This window comes from Eptesicus fuscus, chromosome 1 (genome assembly GCF_027574615.1).
Source record: "Eptesicus fuscus isolate TK198812 chromosome 1, DD_ASM_mEF_20220401, whole genome shotgun sequence".
NCBI classification, from domain to species: Eukaryota; Metazoa; Chordata; class Mammalia; order Chiroptera; family Vespertilionidae; genus Eptesicus; species Eptesicus fuscus.
The window spans coordinates 53,407,801-53,431,500 of record NC_072473.1 but is presented as its reverse complement, the minus strand read 5'-3'; the positions used below and the strand labels follow the sequence as shown (position 1 = coordinate 53,431,500).

Below are 23,700 nucleotides of genomic sequence, written 5' to 3'. Positions count from 1 at the left end.
TGCAGAAGAGAAAGAAGTGTTATTTTTGCTATTTCATTAGGAGGCCCTGAGGCACTAAGAGAAGGCTTCAGCAGCAGGAACCCATTGCCCTGGGGGGTGGGGACAGCAACCTGATGAAGACTGGAGAGGCCTTCATGCGGGTCCAGCAGAGCGCAGCCCAGACATGTATCAGCTTAAAGGCACAGGAGGCAGAGAGCTGCTGTGATTCCTAGCCTGCAGAGGCACCCAGCTGGGAGGTCTGTTGGGGCAAGGCCTGTGCAAGGGAGGCAAATTGGGAGTGCTAACTGGATTTTTTATTTTTATAACAAGACACTGTGTTTAAAATTTTTACAAAGGACAAACTCCATGGGTTTCTGTTAGTGTTTTAAGAACTTTTCTTTAAAAAAAAAAAAGCCAACGACAACAAAAAACACTGCCTTTTTGAAAGAGAAATGACAGACACAAGAGACTGTAAATAAAATGGGGTGAATTTCTGATGGCATTACCCCAAGGACAGAGGCATGAACTCCACAGAACCTCATTCACCAAATCTACTCTGCAGTCTGCAGCCCTTCACGGGGACACAGAGATGGCTGGAGAGTTCTCCCCTATGGCCCTCCAGCCCCATCCAGCGATAGCCCCTTCCTCCTTCCAACCCGTGGTCTTACTCAAATCTGTTTCTTTCTTGTGGGTCCTGTTCCTTGGTTGGATCCTGTGATCACTGGAGCCAGAAAGACCTGGGGCTGGGGCCCTCCCTTCTGGAGCTTCTTTGCACTCACAGGTTGGAGAAGGATTTGTTCCATTTTTTTTTTAAATCAACAAAAACAAGACCAGAAAAAAAAGATCAAGTCTAGGGGAGAAAGAGCTACTCTGCTCTTTACAGCTCCCAAGTCAGGAGTTGATTGGTGGTGCAGTTCCAAGAGAGGCGGAGGGCAAGCACCAAGGGGGTGTCCAGCTGGTGCTTTCAGGACCCCAGGAGTGTCTGTGGTCAGGCTCAAGGAGCTGGCTTCAGCTGCTGTCCCATGGGTCCTCAGTTTCCCAAGGACTCAATTGCGTCCCCATTTGGAGGTCTTGTTTAGGTTTACTTCCTTATTTGTGTTTTTGTACATGCGGGTGCATGTCCACGTCTATCTATGTTTGTGCAGGTGGGTCTGCTGTTGGGTGTGGGTGCGTGCGTATACATATATATCTGTATGTGTCTCCGTGTGTGTGTCTGTGTGTGCATGTGTGTTCGTGGATCTGGGAGGAAGGGAGCCAGGAGATAGGCTGTGCTCTGGGCTGGAGCTATACCCGGGTAGTGGAGTGTGAGTGGGGCAGCCCAGTACTGTTGAACCCTGCAGCAAAGGTGTTGTAGGGGTGCAATGTCTGCAGCCCTACCAGGGAGTTGGGAATCATAGTGATGGTGTTGGGGGTCATGAGTGGGATGTCATCAGGGGAGCGCCGCAGGGTCAGAGTGTAGTCGGGCAGCGCAGTGAGGCGCAGTGTGTCATGAGGGGGACCGGCCTCACACTCATGGTGGGTGGGGCCCAGCTGTAATGCTGCCAGCTCCTCCTCAGGAGCAGCTCCCAATTCGGGGGCCCCGGCTCCCCTCTGAGGACTAGGCTGCCGCAGGGGTTCCTGACGTCGTTTGTCCTTACGGTAGTAGAGGGCAGCGAAGGCCAGAACATTAAGGAACAGAAGGGAGGCCCCCACAGCGATGGTGACACTTAATTCAGTGGAGTAGTCACGAGGGTTCTCCACCAAGAGTGGCCCTGCATTCTGATCCCCATTCCAGGACCCTTGGGCATTCTCATTGCTATAGGCAGGGGAGATGGCTGGCCGCTTGGTGCTCCAGGTCTTACCGTTGGGCCTTCGGGTGATGTGGGAGCTGTGGGTGGTTTCCAGGGGTGGCACTTTGGTGGTTGTGGACGTATAGTGGAACATGTCATGCAGGTTGTATAGGTGGGGCACCAGGTGTTTCCAAAATGCCACCTTAGTGGCCCGGTAATGATCTCGAACCCTCGGCTTCAGCCCGATGTGAAGGTAAAGCTGGTCTCGGGGATTGTATTTGGACCAGGCCACTTCCTCAAAGCGGTTGGCCTTGGTGTGAATAAACTTGGTGTCCTGGGGGACCGGCTTGTTGGGATCCCTGAAATACCACATGAAAATCTGGGGTCACCAATCTACCTAGATGAGGAAAGGTCCCAGCTTTCTTCCTCTCACACCCATCCCTAAAAACCTCCTACCCAGTCTAAGACTTCCCACTGTTTCCATCTTTTTCAGGGCCCCTCCCTTTGACCATACTCTTCTTCCCCAGCCTTGAACTCCTATTGCCCACAGCATCATGGGACCATCTCATCATTCCCTATGCCCCGTGGTCGGCAAACTGCGGCTTGCAAGCCACATGCGGCTCTTTGGCCCCTTGAGTGTGGCTCTTCCACAAAATACCACGAGTCTATTTTGAAGAAGTAGCGTTAGAAGAAGTTTAAGTTTAAAAAATTTGGCTCTCAAAAGAAATTTCAATTGTTGTACTATTGATATTTGGCTCTGTTGACTAATGAGTTTGCCGACCACTGCCTATGCCCATCCTGTAAGATTATGCTATGCCACTTCTCCTTTTCACATGCTACTGAGCATCCATCAATCTTTTCAGCTGCCCAATTTTCCGAAGAGTCGTTAAAGGCTCTTTCTGAATGTACTTTACTCCTACTTCACACAGCCTCCAGCCCTTTAACCTTGCATCCCATAGTTTAGCCAATGACTCTCACTCCTGCTCAGTACTAATGTTAACTGAGCTGTGAGCCTAAGCAAAAATTTTAAGGGAAGGAAATGGCATGAAAGACTCAAAAGGAGGAAGTACGGAGGGTTGTGTGTGAAAGGGTTACCAAGCAAGACTTGGAGAATACTTTAGGAAGAGAGATGATGGAAGAGGTTTAGATAGAGCAGAGGGGAGGGCATGCTGGGGTCCCAAAGAAGAACCCCCACGTTCTCCTTACCCGGTCTTGGCAAAGTTGGTCCAGTAGGTCATGACAACAGCACTGAGCATAACGTCATTCTTGGAGAAATTGCAGGGGAAGAGGTCAGTGGGGCCCACCATAGGGACACCGAAAACATAGGGTACTTCGTCCCCATGAGCTGCATCTGACCAAGCAGGCTTCATGAGGCTCTGGCAGTGATGGTAGAAGGCATAGAAGTAGGTAGGTGAACCATAGCGGGCGTGCAGATCAGCTGTCACCACTGAGGGCTCCACCCACTGGTGGTCAGTGAAGAGTGCCACCAGTGTTTTACGGCGGGTCTCAGGGTTGTCACGGTCTGCCCAGTCTGTGTACATAAACTTGATGGTCTCCCGTAGGGTATCCTTACCCTCAGGATATCCATATAGATTGTCCACAAAGTTGGAGACGGAGTAATCAAAGTCAGTGCCAGAGACACCATCCTCAGGGTCCACCACCCCTTCCACAAACTTGAGCCCCTCGCCCTGGTTGACACCTAACATGATGTCATAATTGAGGAACTCACCCTGTTCCATGAGAATCTCAGGGTCATCAGGAATGACATCACCATCAATCACAGGGCCAAAGGCCACATGGTAGCGGGCTGGCTGGATGTCCTGTTCTACTAGCTCCTTGGCACTCTTTTGCCGAAGACAGTCCACCATATCCACTGTGTCTAGCACATTACAGCCCACCTTGTCTGCCAGGAGGCTGGTATACTTCACTGGTTGGTAGTTCACAGCCCAGCTGGATAGAGCAGAACCACTTTGGATGATGGCCCTCTGAAAAAGCCCTAGAGAAGATAGGCAACACCAGGTCAGATCTGTCTTGTCACCCACAGCCCAGGCCTCCCTTGCCTGTCTCTGAGGGACAAATCAAACATCTCCTCATTCCTTTGTTATTGAGGCTGCCCTATGGGTTGAATGGGCTAGAAAAGAGGAAAAACCTTTGGGCCGGGATGATTGGTGAGGACCAGAGGAGGGGTGCTGGGTCCCTTCCCTGACTGCTTCTTGCTTCCTTGTCCTGGGGCAATGGTTGGTAACTTGGGAGTTAAGGACATGCCAGGAAGAATTAACCCCTTGGGTCCCAGACATCAGCTTCCTTATGCTCTTTCTTTTTATCTCTCCTTGTCTTCCCCTCTTGCTTCCTGCCCAGCTGGGCCCAGTTCTGTGCCAGCGCACCACCAGGGAGCTGGCGCTTCCACCACAAAGGGGTCTTTTTTCATGAGAGATGAGAAATGCAAGCAGGAGAGAGCCTCACATTCTGGGAGTTTGGGGAAGGATTTCGAGGGCAAAGGTCTTGGGATCTGAAAGTCTCCAGGGAATGTGCCCTCCCAGCCCATAGTGTCCACAGAGACTTTCCTTTTCTTAAAGCTACTGAGGCCTCAGATCCAGATTTTCCCCTAGTTGATGGGGAGCCAGTCCCCCAAACTAAAAAAATGAATGATTCTTTCCTAAAAAGGGGGGTGGGTATCATTCTCTTCCTGTCCCCAACACTGTCAAGGTATAATCTGGTCCTCAGGCACACAGTTCCATTCCTCTAAGAGAAAGACAGTGCATGGGCAGAACGAGAGGGAGAGAAATACAGATGATAACTCAAGAGACAGCCTCACTTTTCAAAAGATTATTCTCCATGAGTCAATTACAGAAAGGCAGAGAGAACAAATCTTTAAAGCAGCCAGACATCCAGGGACACCAGCCTGCTAGGAGACAGAGTATAGCACCACTCTGAGGAAGACCTTCTCCTCCCTGTGAAATAGTCCCCAACCACAGGAGATACTGTTCGTTCCTCTTTTCAGACAGAGGCACCCTCACAGCCAGTCACTTCACCCATCTTTGTGGAAAAGGGACTCCTACTCCAATTATAATCACCTAGAAACACATTCTAAGGTGGGATGCAGATCCCAGCTTAGACTTCCCTCACCAGGGTAGTTCCTAGAGGGATAGAGGATTTCTAGGTGAGAGCAGGTGATTTTTCTCTCTCAGAGAGATAGGCCTTATTCAAAGAGAGACTGAAAGTCTTCTTGTGAGAATGTCACTAACTCATGGGTTTGATTTCAATGAAAAAAAGTCTTCTCTCACAGATTTCCTTACTTCAGAGAAAGGCACCTTTACCTCTCAGAGATAGAATGTGCTATAGTCCAGAGGTGATGAGAACATTTCTGTGAGCACAAAAGGGCCTATTCAGCCCCCTTGGAAGGGTTACTGGCAGAGGGACACACAGCAAGGAGAGAGGCTTTCCTTGGGGCTAAAAGTGAGTTTCCCTTAGCAGGGCTGTACAGCCTGCAAGGAGGCCCGAGTCTGATGATAGGTTTCTACCCTCAGAAAAAGCCTGCCCTGCAGGTTAGCAGTTCATACCTGGGACCCATCTTCCCCCTCAAGGACAGATCCCTTCTTGTACAGACTTGTTCGTCAGAAAGAAAACTAGAGAATGAGTATTTCTTACACCTAAAAACTAATTTCCACCCTAGAGCTCTACCGTGCAGTCATGTGTCCTTCCCTAACTGAAAGATTCCCTGCCTCAAAAAGATTCCCTGTCCCTTCAGAGAGGCAATGGATTCCCACTCACTCAAATAAGACTCCGTTGTCAGAAGGGGATGTAAATGGGATTCCTTTCCCAAGCTGTAAGTGGGATTCTCTCCTCCCCTCTCTCCCATTGGGAAAATTCCATCTTCTTCTAGTGAAACGTTTCCCATCAGCTTCTCCCCAAAGGTATACTGAGCTGATATAAGAGGGTGGGCTGATTCCCCTGGTGCTCCCGGGGCATAGAGCTGGGCACTCTGGAGTCTGGGAGGCCTGAGGTGCAGGGTAGCCAGCACTTTGCTAGTTCATATTTGCCCCCAGAGCTACTCACCCTCAGAGTGATGTGACAACGTGAGGAGGCTGACACAGGATGCACCGATGCCTGAGCCAAAGACTGTGATACGACGGGGATCGCCACCGAAGAAGGCGATATTCTCACTCACCCAGCGGAGTGCCTGAATTTGGTCAAGGAGCCCATAGTTGCCCTTGGCAGCCTGATCTCCAGTGCTCAGGAAACCTGGATTCAACAAAGGACATGAGGACAGTGAAGGCGGAGAGATGGAGGACCTGCAGTATGATGGAAGGGGCTGTGAGGACAGAAGGTGAGCATGCAGCATAGTTCTATCCACCTAGCTAGTATAAAGCAGAGCTCCTTTCTGCAAGGTCCAGCACCATCAGTACAGAAAGGGTTGGCTCCCTGCCTCCCATCCATTCTCCAGCTTGGAAGGAGGGGTCTCCAGACCATTATAAGGGGATGCCTCCAGTTGGGAGACTTAACCTGCAGGAACTGCAAATGGCCAGAACCAGCATCCTCTGCCCTGATGCACTATTCTGGTCATGGTTATAACACCTGGCAATATAGAGTGGAAAAAGCAGGGACCCTGGACTCAAATAGTCCTTGGTTCAAGTCCTGGCTCTACCACTTACTAGCTGTGTAGCTTTTGGAAAATTATTTAACATCTCTGGACTATAGCTTCCTCTTCTGTAAAATGGGGATAAAAAATACTCTATGTTGTTACAAGGATAAAAGGAACATAAATAAGCATAACTAATATGCTGAGCACATTGTAAATCTGTAGTTACTTCTTTTTTCCCTTCCTTCTCTCTCTGAAGAAAGTGAAGATCCTAAGAGGCAACAACCCCTAAGCTCTCCTTGCCCTTCCCATATAAGTTAGTCCATCTCCACTTCTTTCCAGGGCCTCGGATGTTCCCTTCCCCTCATTCTCAGGACGGGTTTTCATTCCATTCCTCTAATGAATCAGAAACTCTGGGGATTGGACCCATCAATCAGCATTTTTAACACACTCTCCAGGTGATTCTGATGCCTGCTAATGTTGAAAAACCACTGGGTTAGACCATTTTTTTCATCTGGTGGAGAATCAGCGAGTCAGTGCAGTGCGTTACCACAGAAACAGGTCTTCCCGCCCACCCAGTGGAATTTGCTGCCAGGAGACATGTCACCATGGAGACTACCTTCCCACCCACCTGCTGGGATTTGCTGTTGTGGTAACTTGTTGCCATGGAGACTACCTTCCCACCCACCTGCTGGCTATTCCGCAGAAATGTCCTATATCTCCCCCCTCCCCCCGCATTTTCATTTCAGATGGATTCTGCTGCCTCATTTCATCCCTCTTCCTGATCTCTAGGCTCCTTGGGGCTCTATCTTCTCCCACCCTAGACTTTCAGAAGGGTTCTTTCCAGGTGGAACTTGTGGAGCTCCTACATATTGGAAACCCATACTTGGATCAGCATTTTTTTAAAAAATGTTTTTATTGATTTTTAGAGACAGAGGAAGGGAGAGGGAGAAGGGAGAAAGAAATAGAAACATCGATGAGAGAGAAACATAATCGATCAGCTGCCTCCTGCACACCCCCTATTGGGGATCCAGCCTGCAACCTGGACATATGCCCTGACCTGGAATCGAACCAGTGACCTCTTGGTGCATGGGGTTACACTGAACTACTGAGGAACACTGGCCAGGCTGGGTTAGTATTTTTTAAACCCCACCATGAAAAGCTCATTCATAGCATCTGGTATCATCTTTATGAGAGGCCATGTTTGAGGAGGCTCCCTCAGCTCACAGAGAGCTCTCTGGCAGTCCTGAAAGTCCATGGGCAGAAGCTGAATTCAAAAGACTCAGTAAGGCACAAGAATTCCTCAGCATCTTTCTCAAGTCCTTCTGTCTCTAGCTTCTGCAAGAGAGCTCATTTCACCCTCTTCAAGTTATTAATTTACCTTTGGTACAATTAAGTATGCAAAGTACTTAGTTATTCCTCATAGGACCTAATCACAAGCCCTCTTCAGCCCCAGGTTCCCGATGAGGAAATGAGAAGGAATTAGAGAAAGCCTGGACAAGGATGAACGGAGGAGCGCTTGTTCTTCTAGACAAGGGGACCAGCTCTTCCTTTGCCAGGCCCATTCACAAACTGAAGCTGCTCCTGCGGGTCTTAAGAAGTATGCTGACCAAGATTCAACCCAGCTATCCAAACCTTGAGACCCTCTGGCAAAAATCACTATGTACTTCTCTTAGATTGCTTGTCTTCTGCCTCTCCTTTCCCCAAATCCTCTTTCCCATTTCTCTCATTTGGGCAACAGCAGATTTGGACTTAGCCTTTGTTGGTATCATTCAGTGAAATGTGTCAAATACATCTGTCCTAATCATTAGGAAGGGCCTGCATTTGGATGAAGTAAAGTAGATTGCTCCAACATGTACCACTTTCCTGGGTTAGGAACAAAGGACTGAAAGGGCTGGGTGGAGGGTTTGACCATCACTCTTGGCTCCCTGGGATCCCAAGAAACTTGGGATAAGAAGATCTGAAGCATGTGGATAATGCCATGCCAACCATCCTTACTACAAGAGTCCTGCTTGAAGTGCTATATCCAACAGGCTCAGTAAGATGATACAGCAAATATGACCCACCACAAGCACACAAAACCTGGCAGTCTGGGAGAGCAGTCACTCGCTGCTAGCTCCCCCATAACTCAGCCATCCATGCAAAGCATGTGAGAATGAGGGCTAAAATACCAAACTCCACACACTTTCAAAATAAATCTGAGCCAGTCTCCCTGGGCCCAAGTTTATGCTACAGTACATGGTGTGTTGCTTGACAACAGAAGACAGGGGATTCTGGCACCAATGATATCAAAACCAGATACCCATGTCACTGGAGGCTTGATGTTTACCAGGTTTTCAGTTTGCCTGAAGGGTACCTGGGCAAGGACACAAGCCCCTACTTCCTCAGTCCCAGGGATAACCACATCCTATATCCTGCTGGGGTCCCTTTCTTTTGTTGGTCTCAAGCCCAATGAGGGCTTCTCAAATAATAAATACCATTCTGCCTTGGACTTTCTCTGATTACATGAACCCAAGATGTCTAAAGAAGCACCTTAGAGTGAACTGTTTGTGCTCAGTGCTCCAGGGAAGCAGATGGGAAAGAGAGTAAATGAATACATATATAGCAGGTCCTAAAATAACTTCGTCTCCTTCAACATCTTTTCATTATAACATTAATAAGATGCCATAGGAATTTAACTCTTTTTTGTATAAATTAGCTTAAGGTTAAAATTGGTATCTTTATACATTGTTTCACTTGAAGTCACAGAATCTATTGATAATGTTAAGCGAGGACTTACTATAATTGTGGTTCAAAACTGGCCACCTGTTCTGGGATGCTTTGGGAAACAAAACAACAAAGCCTCAGCTACATTGAGGAAAATCCCCAAGTGTCAGGGACAAACCCATGTTCTACAACTGGCACCAAGAAGCAAAACATCTTGTATGTACCCAGAATCCAACCAGTGGCTTTACTGATAACGTTTGTGTTTCCTAGCAGGCACTGAAGAATACACAGGAAGCAGTAAAGAACTTCTGACCAAATCTTAGTTTATGGCTCCTTCTGAGGTTTGAGTAATATTAGTTTGATCAGTAATTGCTTAAGCCCAAAGAATATTTCTGCCCACATATATGCTGTTCTGGTTAGCCAAATGACAGGAGGTTGTAGAGTGGGAGATTCTCAACCTGGGTTTCATGGATGAGCTTCAGTGGGATCCATGAAATAATTTCTGTGTGTGTGTGTGTGTGTGTGTGTGTGTGTGTGTGTGTGTGTGTGTGTGTGTTTCCAGGGAAAGTGCATAGCTTTCATCAGAATCTCAAAAGGGTCCAAGACTTCCCAAGAGGTTAAGGATTAGAACAGCTTCAGCTAGGGATGTGAAGTAATCAGCAAATCACAGGGAATGCTCACCAGCAACAGCCTTCTGTGCAGCCCACAGCTCCCAACCAACACTGCAAATCTGTCTCTCCTTTCTCTTTGTCACCTTTTCCTCTTTTCTGTCCCCATCCTTTTCTTTTCTCCCTTACATTCTCCCCTCTCCCCCACTCCTCTCCTCTCTCTTTCCTTCATCCTTAGCCAGTCCAAAAATATGGAACTGAAGCATATTCTTAGTATTCTCTGTACTTTCCAATACATCTTCTAGACTGAACTTTTGTGCTTATAATTTTTAGAAGCAGCTGAGTTGAATGTTTTCTATCACGCTCACTAAGAAAATAAAGTAGCAACATTACTTTTGGGCTGAAACTGCTGGGTATGTGTGCCTATATATCTGTGTGTGATTATATGTGTATATTCATCACTTTTGAAGAACTGTGCAGCCCTAGTACATGGATTTTCAGCCACCTTCACAGTACCATTTTTACTGTCAGAGACTCAAATTCCCTTTCTCAACAGGACAGAACTGCTTAGGAGAGCCTTGCCAAGATGTCTGGGGCAGCTCAGATAGGAGCAGCAACAGAACCATGAAACCCAAAGCATATCAGACTATTGACAGACTGGGAAGCTGCCCTGCAGGTTTCATATCCAGTATCCAGATAACACTGAAGGGGACACAGGTTCCACTTTTTCCAGTGGAATATCACTTCTCCGGTCTGAACCCCAAAAAGGTATCTTGCTATCCCATATAGTACTAAGGCAGTACTGGAGCCTCTGGGATTAGAACTGGCAAAGTAATATACTCAAAAGCAAATTAAAATAAGGTCCTGTTAACCAACTAGCCATGCAGGAAGCCATGGCTAATTGCTGGTTCAGCACGCAGGCCTACAGACCTGACAAACAGCCTTGACCCTCCCACTGGAACTCTGAGGACACAGCCCTTGAGGCAAGAAGTTGGCTTCTTCATGCCACTCCAGGGATATGGGGCTGCATGTGTCCTCTGAGGCCTAGGTGAGCATCTGAAAGGGAGCAAGGACCTTTATGCTCAGTCACCTCTTTGAGGCACTTGTTTACCTCAAGACCTTTGCCACATATAGGCATTAACAGTCACCAAGAAAGGTATGGGGTATAGTGGAAGCCTAAATCACTGAAACAAGTGTGTGGGTGACACAGTGTGTGTGGAGAAGGGCATGTGGGTGTGTATGAGGAAGCATTTGGGAAACAAGTGTGTGTGTGAGAAAGTGTTTGTGTAATATGTGGGGCTGTATGAGGATGTATGCATAGACAGAGTAGAAGAAATGTGTATGTGTGTGTATATGGGGTACATAAGTATGGGTGTGCATGAACATGAGGGTGAGTAGAGTTGTATGTGTATGAATGGGCAGATGTGGGAATATGAATGTGTATACATTTGTGGGGTAAGGTGGGGAATATGTACACATGTATCTATTAGATGTATATATGCAAGGTATATATGGGACATGTGTGTCCATGTGGATATATGTGTACGGGGTCTGTATGTATATATGTGAGGGGATGTAGATATAGATGTGCAAGCAGGGATATGATGTGTGTGTGTGTGTGTGTGTGTGTGTGTGTGTGTGTGTGTGTGTATAGTTGTATATGTGTGGGGTGGAGAGGTGTGGATGTGTAGGTATGGGTGTTTATGTGTAGGAAGGGGGAATATTGGTTTGTGTTTATGTAGGGAAGGTGAGGGACATATGTGTATATGTGGGTGTTGGATGAATGTGGAAGTGGGGTGCGTGGGGGATATGAGTATGTGTGAAAGAAATATTTATGTACATTTAAGGTATATATGTGTGGGGTTTGTGAGTGGATGTGCAGGGTATGGGTCTTTGTGTAGAGCATACATATGGATATAGATATGTGGAGGGAGCAATATATGGGAATGTGTGTGTATGTGAGTAAGGTGAGAGAAATCTGTGTAGATGTGGGATAGGGGTATGGGATGTATAGAGATATATGGGTATGTGAATATGTGTGTGTGAGAGACTACATGTGTGGAGTGTATATGGAGTGCTGGGGGAATGTGTGTGTATGTGAGGAAGTCTATATATGTGGATGTGGAGGTCTACATGTATATGGATATGTGAGTGTGCTTGTGGGGGGATGAGTGAGAAATCACCATATGCATGGGGGTGAATGAGGACAGTGTGCATGTGTGAACATGTGAGGGTATGTGGGTGTGTGGATATGTGATTGGCTAGAAGGAATTCCTGTGTATGTGCAGGGTGTTTAGAGATTGTGGGTGGGTAGTGATGAGGACAGGACAAGACAAAATTAATGGGCCCTATAAGACTCAGTCAAGCAAAAGTCTGGAAGCAGAGACCTGGCTTAAGACCTAACAGAAGGTGTGAAGTTTGAATTGAATTTCCAGTGGGAACTAAACACCCAGGAAAGGGCCTGGGGACATAGGGAAGTTCCTATTACTTGGGTAGGGGTAATGGGATAACAGCATTTTTACTATGGTCATTAGCACCAGCTAGGAAACCAAGGCCACCTGTTCTTAACTCCCCAGCATTCTTTCCTCCCTCCTTGAGAACCCAGGCTTCCTTCTAGACACCTAGCAGGGAACCATACCTAGCACCCCAACCCGATAGTTGAGGGTGATGACGATGACGTTGCCATAACTGGCGAGGACGCTGCCATCAATCATGTTGCCTGTCCCTTCCATGTAAGAGCCTCCATGGATGTAGACCATGACGGGCTTAGCACCACTGTCCCGGATGTCTGTAAGAAGAAGGGGTGAGACACAGGCTGGGTAGGATGCCCTTCCTTCCCCACCCCCACCAGCCCTGGGGGGGGTGCAGGTAGCAAAGCTATCCCAGGTGCCAGGACACCACCACCATCTCTGAGGGCAGGACTCAAGGGGCTGCTCAGCCTGGAGCTCAAGCATCAGCCAGAGATACTTGGACTTCAGTGATGTTTTTAAAGAATCTGGTTTCAAGTGCCTCCCAGCAGCCTGGCCTGATACAGCTAGGCCTAGGTAGGCCTAGAGGCAGGGGAGGGGGAGGCAGAAGGAAGAGGAAGGGCTGGTCCCTTGGCTGCATCAAGTGAGTCCTTCCCTGGACACCTGAGTCCTGGGACCTGATATGGCTTTAGAGAACAGGGGCTGGGGAGCCCTGGAACCCCCAAGACTAGACCAGTTCCATAGAAATACAGCCATTGGCAGCAGCTCCCCCCTCCCCCCAGTGCAGACAGAGACAAGAGGGGTGGGAAGGGGTATCACAGGGAGAGAACAAGGAAGAATGTGGGGAAAAGGGAGTGAATGGCAGAGATGGGATAGGGGACCCTTAGTGACATGGTTTCTCAGCCATGTGCTCATTTACCCCATTCTCCTAGGACATCAGGCAGATTTATCTGGAGCCATTGGGGATGTGGAAGAGGAAAGAACAGAACTAAGACTGAGAGATCTGGCCCCCGTCAGCATTAGGATGAAGATGGAGCCTCCCAGAGGCCATACAATAAGGGAACTTAAAGTGGTTGCTCCCCAGTCTCAGCAGACAGGGACAGGGATGGGATGGACATTCAGGATGAGGCTCCCGGCCTGATCACCTCTACCTGCAGCCTCTCAACACTCAGCCACACCAGCACAGCCCTAGCAGCCACCAACAGGCCCCCTGAACTGTCTGGCCCCTCCAGGGGTGAGGGGGCAGGGTCACGGAGGTAGAAGGGAAAGCTCTCTGCTGCTGAGCAAACGCACCCTGTTTTTCCAAGGAGGAAGGAAGACTGGTTCAACCATCACTCAAGGATCTTACGCCATCTACTAACTGAGCTGTGGTGTCCTGGCCTCAGCCTGGAGCTTTAACCCCCAGTCCTTCTGCTAGGAGAAGGCTGGGGAGGTTCTAGCTGGAGCTATTCTCCATCCCCTTTGGTTGTCACTGCTTCACTCCTCTGTTCAACATCCTGCTGGGCCCCTCTCCCAGGAGCCAGTCTCGCCACAACACAGGCGTCTCCTCACCCTCCCTCAGCCCTGCTTTCTCTCCACTCTCCCTGCTGCTTAGTAGGGGCAGGTGCCCATGAATCACAGAAGATGAGGAGGAAGCTTACTACTATAGGACTGAGAATGGGTTGGGAACCGGGGTGAGGAGGATGCCCTCCCCGTGGCTCTGCTTATCGTCCCCTGCTCCCACCAGCATGTCCATCACCCTGGAACTCCCAATGGCCAACAAGGCCAAAGATGGATGAACAGCCTAATGGCCTTGTACAGAAACAGAAACACACCAATGGACGGACAGACAGACAGACGGGGCTTCTCCCCATTGAGAGGGGGAGGGGCTCTGTGCCATGCACCAGCCGCCACGCCCTGCAGCCCCCAAATACCTTCATCTTCATCCCCGTCATTATCCGCTAAGTCCTCGCCCTGTTTCTTAGCGCCGGATCCTGGGGACCAGACACGGGGAGACACAACAGCACAGAACAGAGAACAAAACAGAGAGAGAATTCAAAAACAGCATGACTGCAGTGTGGCCCAGCAAGCCAGCTCTGGGCCTGGGCCCAGGACAGGCAGGACGGATGGCAAGAACTGGGGGAATGGGTGGGCTGAGGCCCAGACTTTCATCAGGAAGATGGTGTTGCAGGACCCTGCTGTGCTGGCCTCCCTGCACCTCCCTGCCCCGCCTCCCTGTCCCAACAGCCCTTCTCAACCAACTACCTTCCAGTTAGGAAGGAGGTAGCAGCAGGTGGGCCAGGGTACAGAGCCAGAGAGCCACTCAGGGAAGGGATCTCTTCCATCTGGAAGGGGCTGTGAGTGTATACACAGGCAGGCTGAGCTGGAGAGCAGGGCAGGCACTAAGTGTGAGAGGCAGCATTGCCAGCATGTGTGGATGTGGATGTGAGCTATTAGGGCAGAGAAATGTACCAGGGAATGCCCTGGGCTCCTTGGGACCAGTGAGCAAGCACAAGCTGGGCCTCAGCTCATCTTGATTCCCACAGGAGAAAATGGGACATGAAGCTGTCCCTCTGGTCTTCATTGTTGGGACCTCCTGCTCTGGTTAATGGCAAATGAGGTTCCTGCTCATAGGAACCAGGCCTGAGAACAGCAAGCTTTGCTCTGAGATATAGAGAGAGCCTGAGGAGGGAAGGAAGGAAAGAAACCGGGAGAAATAGGGGTAGGGTAGGGGGAGGAGGAGAGGGAGGGAGAGAGAAACAGAGAGAGAAGCAGAGGGGGGGAAACACAGAGACAGAAACAGAGAGAAGCAGAGAGAGAAACAGAGGGAGGGAGGGAGGGAGGGAGGGAAACAGAGATAGGAATAATGGTAATAACTCCTACTATGTACTGAATATTTATCATGTTAGAGACTCCACTTCTGCCATACAGTTTCATCCTTACACCCTAATGAGGCGGGTACTATCTTTATTCTTGTTTTACTGATGGGGAAACTGGGGTTCAGAGGGGTAAAGTGACTTTCTCAAGATAATATAGCTAGAAAGTGCTAGAGGTGAGATTCAATCCCAGGTCTACTTGACTCTGGAACCCATGATCTTTCCACTGCACCATGCCATCTTTTTGGGATAGGGGAAAATAAATGAGAAAAGAGGTGGAACATGGAGGGGAAGGGAGAGATGGGAAGGAAAGAAAAGAAGAGACCAGAGGAGAGAAGAGAGACATTTAAGACCTGGGGGTAAGCTGGCACCAACTCTTCTTCCTGTTTGGCTGTGGAGAAAGGAGACCTACTGCCTGGATGCTGGGCAGCGTGTAGAAACAGAGGTCATTCTGCTGGCACCCAGCACTAACTTCTTCTCTAGGACACCAGATACTCTCAGCCTGGAGGCAGCAAATAGCTTTCTTTCTCAGCAGGCCTGAGCTCCAGTGACTGAATTTCCTTCCAGCCATTAATCAAAACAGAAACCACCCTCATAATACAAAATGGCTTTTCAACTAGGGCAAGAGCCCAGCCCAAGGGATAGAAACCACCTTCAGCTTCCCAAACTTTCAGTATGTCTACTGTCTTAACACCTACCATTACTGCCCCCTCAGAGATCCTGTAGGGATTAGGGCTTCATTATCCACATAGTGGACAGAAAGGACTCACTCATCCCTAAACATGAATTCCCTCCAACTTGATCGGGGTTGGGGTGAGGATGGGGCAGGTCTTCCCAGGAAATCCTTTACTTCCCATGGGCCCGGACTTAGAAGATGCACACCTCCCCGACTGCTGGGAGTATTCCTGGGTTGCTGCACTGTCTCAGCTTCCTCTATCTGCCTTTGCTTCTTCAGCTTTGCACTTGCTGAGCTACTCCTTGCTGCCATGCCTGTCACCCAGGCCAGCTTGACCACCATCCCCCATCTTGACAGGGTACTGCTACAAGATCCCGGCCAGGCCAGCCCTGCCTACCCTAAGCACACAACCCTAACCACCTCTGTAGATGAGTCTCCTCCAAATGGGCCCTGAATAGGGAACTACTTTGAACAGTTAAATGACTAAAAGACCTCCCCTCCAACTGTCTGAAAATCCACCTCCCAGTTTGGCCTGTGGGCCCTGGCTAAACCAGCTGAGACTAAATACTAGGCTAGGAACTTTTTCAGAGTGGTAATCAGACCTTTAGTTATTTCTAAATCTTTCCTCTGCCTCATTTTTATCTCTACACATCCCAACAACACCTAGCACTTGGCCTTGCCCACAGTCAACTATCATGATCAGTATATGTATCTGAGTGGAACTAAAAGCCAGGTCTCTAGCCAAACTCTCAGGACTGGACTGTCTTAGGCCCTTACTGGTGCTCTGGGGAGGTCATTCCTCCTAGGAAATGGTTAATTTTAAGATCATTTCCTCTCCCTCCCACCCAAGTAAGTAACTCAAAGGAGCAAGTTTAAGAGACCCTCTTTGTCTGGCTGGAGTGGCTCAGTGATTGAACATCGACCTATGAACCAGGAGGTCACGGTTCGATTCCCAGTCAGGGCACATACCCAGGTTGCAGGCTCAATCCCCAGTGTGGGGCGTGCAGGAGGCAGCCGATCAATGATTCTCTCATCACTGATGTTTCTATCTCCCTCTCCGTCTCTGAAATCAATTATACTAAAGAGACCCTCTTCTTGAGTTCATCGATAGGCTAATGGAATGTTAACCCTTTGCACTCGCTTGTTTTTTTCTCGATTCCTTTATTCTACTCGGGATTTAATATTTTAAATACCCCGGATTTTACAAAGTGCAGCAGTAGAATAAAAAAACTGAAGTTTCTTTTCATACAAACTTATTTATTTGGATTTTTTAATATTTCAAATTATTGATACATTCAAAGAGTAATTTTAATCTCGACATCCGAGTGCAAAAGGTTAAGGACAGTACCAGTCCTCTACCACTTTCACATGTGCAAACAGAGGTTCTTAAAGGAAAATATGCCTAAGGTCACACTGTGAGTTAATAGCAGAGCTGGGACTGATCAGGCTTTGTGGCTCTCAGACCTATATTCTTGCTGCAGCACCACAATGCTTCTTCATTCGTGCAAAAAAAAAAAAAAGTGTTTACTGATAGCCTACTGCTTATAGAGACCTGGGCTAGGAGTAGAGATGTGGTGGAAAACTCCCCCGAAGCAGTACGCATGTCCATTGTGGAGATCCTGGGCTCTGCTCCCTGAGGTTCTCACTCAGCAGGGAGCACCCAGTCCCAGGAATCCTGAAGACTGCACCTGGAGGAACCTTGCTTCAGGATTTCAAAAGAACACAAACTCCGAGTTTGCAAAAGGGTTGTAGGAATTAGGCTGATTTTCTACCAGTTCTTAGGCTGTTACTGTTTCTAGTTTGGCCCAACCTGTCCACACTTTACCAGTTTTCAGAATTGGGGAGGTGGGAATGACTAGATGGGAGTTAAGTTGGCTCGCGTGCTACAGTGGAAAGAACACTGTCCTGAGGGTCAAGGGACCCAGATTTTGTTCCCAGCTCTGCCACAGACCAGTGACAAGGGATGAGCACAAGTCACTCCCCTAGGCCTGTTTTCTCATCCATAAAATTGGGATACCAATTCCTGCCTTAGAAGCTTCCAGAGATACAGGGAAGATTTTATGAAGTAAGTATGAAAGTTCTTTACAGAAAACATAAAGTGCTACTCGAACATGAAGAATTGTTATACAGGGGGAACAAATTCCTCCCAGCAAGAGGGTTAATTTAAAACGCAGGGTCTCATGCCTCCTTTAGAGTCCATAGTTCCAGGAGGGCCCCCCACCCCCCCGCCCCAGTCTGCCACAAGACCAGCCCAGGTCATTCATCTATGCTCTGGTCAAAGGTGGGGGGTTGGATGGCAGGATGCCTAAGCCTGTGCATGAGTTTGGTCTCAGCTTCAGGGCTGGAGAGTTAAGTCTAGACTAACAATCCAGGAAGGAACTCAGAGGGGTGAGCCCATGGCTCCCTGACCAGGAAAAGGCAGTGCCTCTGGTTCCACCTTGACTGCCTTGAGTTCTCCTGAGGTGGCCAGAGAGAACCACTGGCTCTGTCTTTAGCACACGCTTAAGGGTGGAATTGAGGCCTGAGATCAGAAGAAACGGGATTGCTGCTTTTGCTCTGAATCTGCCTTAGGCCACCAAATCCTCCCTGAAAAGGCGGCCAGGGCCCTTGGATGAGGTGGAGCTTATGTCTGCTCACCGCCTGCCCCCTGAGCCTGGGCTACTTGAAGGAAGGCAGGGTCCTCAGGGGCAAGGGCAGGTGGGCAGGCAGCCCTCCCTCTCTCTCTCTCTCGCTCTCTCTCTCTCTCTCTCTCTCTCTCTCCCTCCCCGCCGGCTCGCTACCTACCTCCTTTCCTACAAATTTTCTTGTTGGGCTTTCGGGCGCATTCCTTGGAAATCCGTTTTACTGTAAAATGAATAAAAAACTAAAAAATAACAGGAGGCCTCTGCCAAGGGGCATGCACCCTCCGCCCCCAGACCCCAAGAGCTGCTCTGCAGGTAGCACATGGCAGAGAGCCTCTCCCACCACCTCCTTGTTTCTGTCACTTACCTTAGTGTGACCCCCGCGGGAGGAGGCACCAGCTAGTGAAAGAGGAGGCACCTAAGTAGTTCCCACCAGGCTTGCCCCCCCAACCCCCCCCCCACACACACCTAGCTCCTTTGGCTACACACAACTTCCACCTTCCAAAGCAGCTGGAATGGCAACAGGAGGCCTGGTGGGGCCAGCATCCTCCCGCGGGCAGCTGCCGGCAGTGACCCATACTCCCCCAGGGAACCCCCAATCCAGCATTCTGACCCTAGACTTGTCAAAGCTCTCAGGCCTGGCCAGGCCCCTCCTGGTAACAGTGTCACTCATACAAGGGAGCTCAGACAATGCTGGGAGAGCAAAGAACAGGGAGGAGGAAGGGGGATGCCAAGCAGAGTGATGGTTGACAGACAGAGGCATGCTGCAGGGCACACAACCACATGCAAGCCACAAACACAACAGGGCAGGTGAAGGCAGGGAGGGCACAGTGCCTGGCCACAGCACTCACCATCCTCCGTGGGCACATAGACATTCAGGTAGAGGCAGTCTTCATTGGGCTCTTGGATGTAAGTGGCGACGATATCCAAGTTGGCAGTGAACCAGACAGGCAGCATGACTTCGGGCACAGCTGTGTGGATGTTCTGGGGGCACACTGGGGGAAAGTGTGTGGCGTTCCGGATGCCCGACCAAGATGGAGGTGGTTCAGGGGGCAGGAACCGTTTCTCGCCGATCGGAGGAGCTGCGTAGGGCACCCCCAGGTATTGGTCCACAGGCCCCAGGATCTCACTGGGCAATGGTACCCGGGCACCCCTTAGCTTTCCAAAGTGAGTATTGACTGTGGGCGCTGGGGCCTGTGTACTAGCCCTCAGCACCAAGCCGAGGAACCAGAGGGTGAGGCACAGTCTCCGGCCAACTGTGGGCTTGGGGCTCAGGGACAGCCAGGGCAGGCCAAGCCGCAGCCACATGTTCTGGGCAGGGGGAGTGACAGGAAAGGCAGATTGCAGGGTCACAGCACCAGCCCAATAGGCAGCCCCTTCATGGCCACACTGACTTGAACCTCAAAACTGAGCTCTTGAGGGACACCTACAGGTGCTGGCCACGTAGAGAGCAGGTCATCCAAGCACCACAGCTTCAGAAAGGAGACTCCCTCAGGGCCAGACAGGCCTGTGGAAAGAGGGAAGTATTCGTCATCCAACACAGTGGAGAGGGCTATGGAGTGGGTTTTGGGGGCCCTGCTGGGCTTGGGCTATTCTCCTAGTTAGGAGAGGTTTCACATGCCCAAGGGTTGAGAGACCCATAGATGATCTCCACTGCCAATCTGAACCATTCTATGTGCCCGGCCATGGTTGGAAAACCCAAGGGGATTGACAGAATGACAGTGGTTGCCACTACAAATTCCCAATCCCCAACTTGAACTCCTCAGCCAATGGAGCTCCTGAGGGCCAGCTGGAGCCAGAGTAGCATGTGGTAGCAGAGGTGAGAACTGGAAATAGAGCTAGGTCCCTGGGCATGCTGCAGGAACACTGAGCTCTCTAGCCCCAGGACTGGAAAGCCCACACAGGGACCTCTGCCTCAGGGGATAGGATTATGAACCTCACTCTAGGACTCTAAGGCATAAGAAGGGAAAGCAGCAGACAGTCAAAGGGTCCCACAGAGATACCCTTCATGCTCAGGTGGGGCAGGGGCAGGGGCAAGGATAGGGGCAGGAGAGCCATTTCTCAAAGTTCCCAGAACTTCCTGTGCCCTTCTGTACATTTCTCCTCAGCCCTAACTGCTCCCAAATCCTTAAGCCTTGATCATCTCTGTTAGCTAGCTCTGTGTCACATGGAATGTCAGAACTGAGGCAGAAACCCTTCTGCCTAGCACCCTAGGCATTGTTGATGCTCAGCCAGTGGAAAATAAACAGTGGAGTGTGGGGAACACACTCTCAGAGACTCACACTTTGAGAATCACAAAGTCTCAAAGAGGAAGTAAGAGAGACCAAGCCAGATAATAAATACTATAATATTCACTCACAGAGACATACATTCCAAACCCACAGAGATTCCCTCATATAGTGCCACATTCTGAGACAGAGAGTGTCACCCAGCCAGAGACTTACTAAAATATAATCACACACACTACTCAGGTAAATATCCAGACACATGCAGCATGGTGGTGACACATAGGTGGAGACAGAAACAGGAAGAGCAACACAATTGACACAGGCCTTCTGACACACAGGTACAGTCCACACATATCCACAGGTACACACAGACACTCGTGCATGGACACACACACACACACACACACACACACACACACACACACTTTCTTTTTCCCCTCATTTCTCCCAATTTTCAAGATTGCAGGCCTTCTCCTTTAAGACTTTAATAAGAACTGCCTGAAGGGGTGGGGGAGGGAGATTGGGAACGCCCAGCCATTCGCCACCTCCCACCTCTGAGAGGGGAATGAGAGAAAGAGAGAGAGAGAAGAGAGAGAGAGAGAGAGAGAGAGAGCAGAAGGAGGGTGGAGGGAGGGGGCTCAGACAAAATGGGGAGCAAAATACGGGGGGTTAGATTCCAGCCACTGCCCATAATGGCCCAGGGTGGGGGAGAAGGGGCAGGAGAAAGAAGGGGTAGGAGTGGGGAGGTGGAGCAGGAGCGTGTGTGTGTGTGTGTGTGTGTGTGTGTGTGTGTGTGTGTGTGTAGGGGGGGGGATAGTCCACAGCTGAGTTCACACAATTCCCCCATTCACTGTCTCCATGGCAACTCTGGGGCACAGACCGCTCATTCACACTGCTTCCCCACCAGCACCCACCCCCAGGATTAACCCTTTCGGTGCCGCCCCTCCCCACAAATTCCATTAACCCTTTTGGGATGCTTCCCTCTCCAGTACTCCTTCGGTGCCAAATGCCGGTCCCCTTTGAGTCAATTCCCTGCAGTCCCTCCCCCGTGAACACTTAGACAAATCGACCCCCAAACGCCCTCTGTACCCTAAAACCCACTGTAAGTCCCCAAGGCCAAGATCTTCATCCTGGTCCAACTTCCAATTTGGAAGAAGACAAGGAGAGGTGGCAATGCCAGGGATTAGAATGGCATCTGGGGGTACTTTTATGCTGGAGCAGTATTGGGTGAGGGGCATTGTACAGGAATGCACTGGTATTGTAAACCACAGGATTGGGGGCTATGAGGGCTCGGAACGGAATTAAGGGATGGAGCTGCATTGGAATGGGGAGGATAGGATAAAGGCCTCTGTTAGGAGAGGGGCTGCAGAGTGGGGGAGGGAGCCTGGCTGTGAGATGCTACGATGGAAGAAGGGATGGGGTTGCACTGCGGGGGTGGGGGGGCTGGCAATGTGCATTATAGGAATGGGGTTGGGGGCCCTCAGTAGGGGTATTTTGATGAGCATTCGGGCGGGCTGTGGAAATAGAGGGACCATGGGCTGGGCGATGACAGGGATGTGAGCTTCAGGGAGGAGGTGAAGGAGAGGAGTGGGGGAGGATTGGGGTGTCAGGGGTGCCGATGATAGAGAACATGGGGTTGAGGATGGGGAGCACTGGCTGGGGAGTGGAGGAGCCCGATTGGGAGGGGATAGGATGGGGCAAGGTATGGACAGCTAAAGAATGAGAGACCGGGGCAGTCGGCCTCACCTGTTCCCCTGGCTGTTGCAAGCGACTGAACCGGGCCTCGGACCACCCATATCGCCTCCAGGCCAAGGGCTCCGCACCCGAATCCCCGAGATGTGCTCTCTGGCTGCTTGGCTGCTGTGCCCGCGCACCAAGGGGGCGCGCTGCGCGTGCCCGGACACGGGGGGGCGCGGTCCCTGCCATTAACTCCTTTTGTGCCAGAGATGGCTCAAGTACTGGGGCATGGCCCAATTCCTCCCCTGATCAGGCACACACTGCTCATGAAATCCCTCTTCTTCGCACACACCCCCTTTGTCATAAACAGGAAATCTTCCAGGGCAGCTAGTCCAAACTTTACCTGCAAAGCTTGAGAACTTGAAACAAAGGGAGAAACTGAGGCACTGCTTGCAGGAAACCCCAGTCATACTCCACGGACAGGTCTCCACCTCAGCATCCCTCACCTCTCAGCACCAGCACTATTCAAGTAGCACCAGTGGGGGGCACTTTGCCCTCATCCTGTCACTCTCAAAGGTCAATGATGTTCCTTTTTGCTGCTTGTGCAGGGGCATGTCAGCCTCAGACTGTCAGGATCTCTCCTCTCTAGATCCGGCTGTCTTTGTGTTCCTGTATGTAGTGCACCTGTCCAGTTTATTTAGTCCCCGTACCCAAAGCCCCTCTGAGTGTCCCTTATCCCAGCCAAGTCTCTACTCCTGTATCACTTTAGAACAGTGGTCGCCAACCTTTCGGACTTCATGGGACACCAGTAGTGGTCCGTGGACCACCGGTTGGCGACTGCTGCTTTAGAATGTTCAGCAGAAGCTTCAGTCATGTTTGGTTTTGCCCTATTAGGGAGTTCCATTCCTTGAGCACATAACTTTTAAGTGCCATACTTTGTGGACCTCAAAGAGGGAGTTTATTTTTTTATATTTTATAACTTGGGTATGGATTGGTGCTCCTGGTTTTACCAGCACACTCGACACTTCCCAGTGATATAGTGCAAATATGACCTGGATGTTATCCTGAAGTTATCAAATCATCCTGTACTGCCCACCCACAGAGAAGGGGCTGGTCCTCTTCTAGCCCCAGGTGGGTACACCAGGGGACTCCATTGTAGTAAACCAGTTGACTCTCCCGGATAGCATTTGACCTAGGGCCCTAAAACTGAAGGCAAGGGGCCTGGCCCCTATGGCGCAGTGGTTGAGCATCGATCTATAAATCAGGAGGTCCTGGTTCAATTCCTGGTCAGGGCACATGCCTGGGTTGTGGGCTCAATCCCCAGTGGGAGGCGTGTAGGAAGCAGCTGATCAATGAGTGATTCTCTCATCATTGATGTTTCTATCCCTCTCTCCTTCTCCCTACCTCTCTGAAATAAAAAATGTATTTTAAAAAAACAAGCCTGAAGGCAAAGGGGCCGAGAATGGCCCTGCACAGTATCAATTGTGACTCTGAAGCAGATTTTATCTCTACTTTAAAATGGGAGTGACCAACA

The 23,700-nt window shown here is 50.0% G+C and overlaps 1 protein-coding gene across 3 annotated transcripts; it reads right to left on the bottom strand.

Annotated features, from left to right (window-relative positions):
* Positions 1–355: 355 nt before the first annotated feature.
* On the bottom strand, positions 356–19,569 carry NLGN3 (neuroligin 3). 3 transcript variants are annotated; one of them, XM_008161272.3, is made up of 7 exons: positions 19,113–19,569; positions 18,425–18,484; positions 14,023–14,082; positions 12,280–12,429; positions 5,805–5,990; positions 2,955–3,744; positions 356–2,107 (listed from the first exon to the last, which is right to left on the bottom strand). In XM_008161272.3, exons 1-7 carry the CDS (start codon positions 19,567–19,569, stop codon positions 1,264–1,266), a joined length of 2,547 nt encoding a protein of 848 aa, XP_008159494.2. In that variant the 3' UTR covers positions 356–1,263. The 3 variants fall into 3 exon arrangements, with proteins under 3 accessions (XP_008159494.2, XP_008159495.2, XP_027994396.2); XM_008161273.3 differs by lacking the exon at positions 18,425–18,484; XM_028138595.2 differs by lacking the exons at positions 14,023–14,082; positions 18,425–18,484.
* Positions 19,570–23,700: the final 4,131 nt, after the last annotated feature.

Coding starts and splice junctions, on each gene's coding strand:
- NLGN3 (XM_008161272.3), bottom strand. CDS start 19,569: ATGTGGCTGCGGCTTGGCCTGCCCTGGCTGTCCCTGAGCCCCAAGCCC. Junction 12,430..14,022: donor TGACGGGGATGAAGATGAAG/GTATTTGGGGGC, acceptor TTCTTCTTACAG/ACATCCGGGACAGTGGTGCT. Junction 3,745..5,804: donor GTTGTCACATCACTCTGAGG/GTGAGTAGCTCT, acceptor TATCTTCTCTAG/GGCTTTTTCAGAGGGCCATC.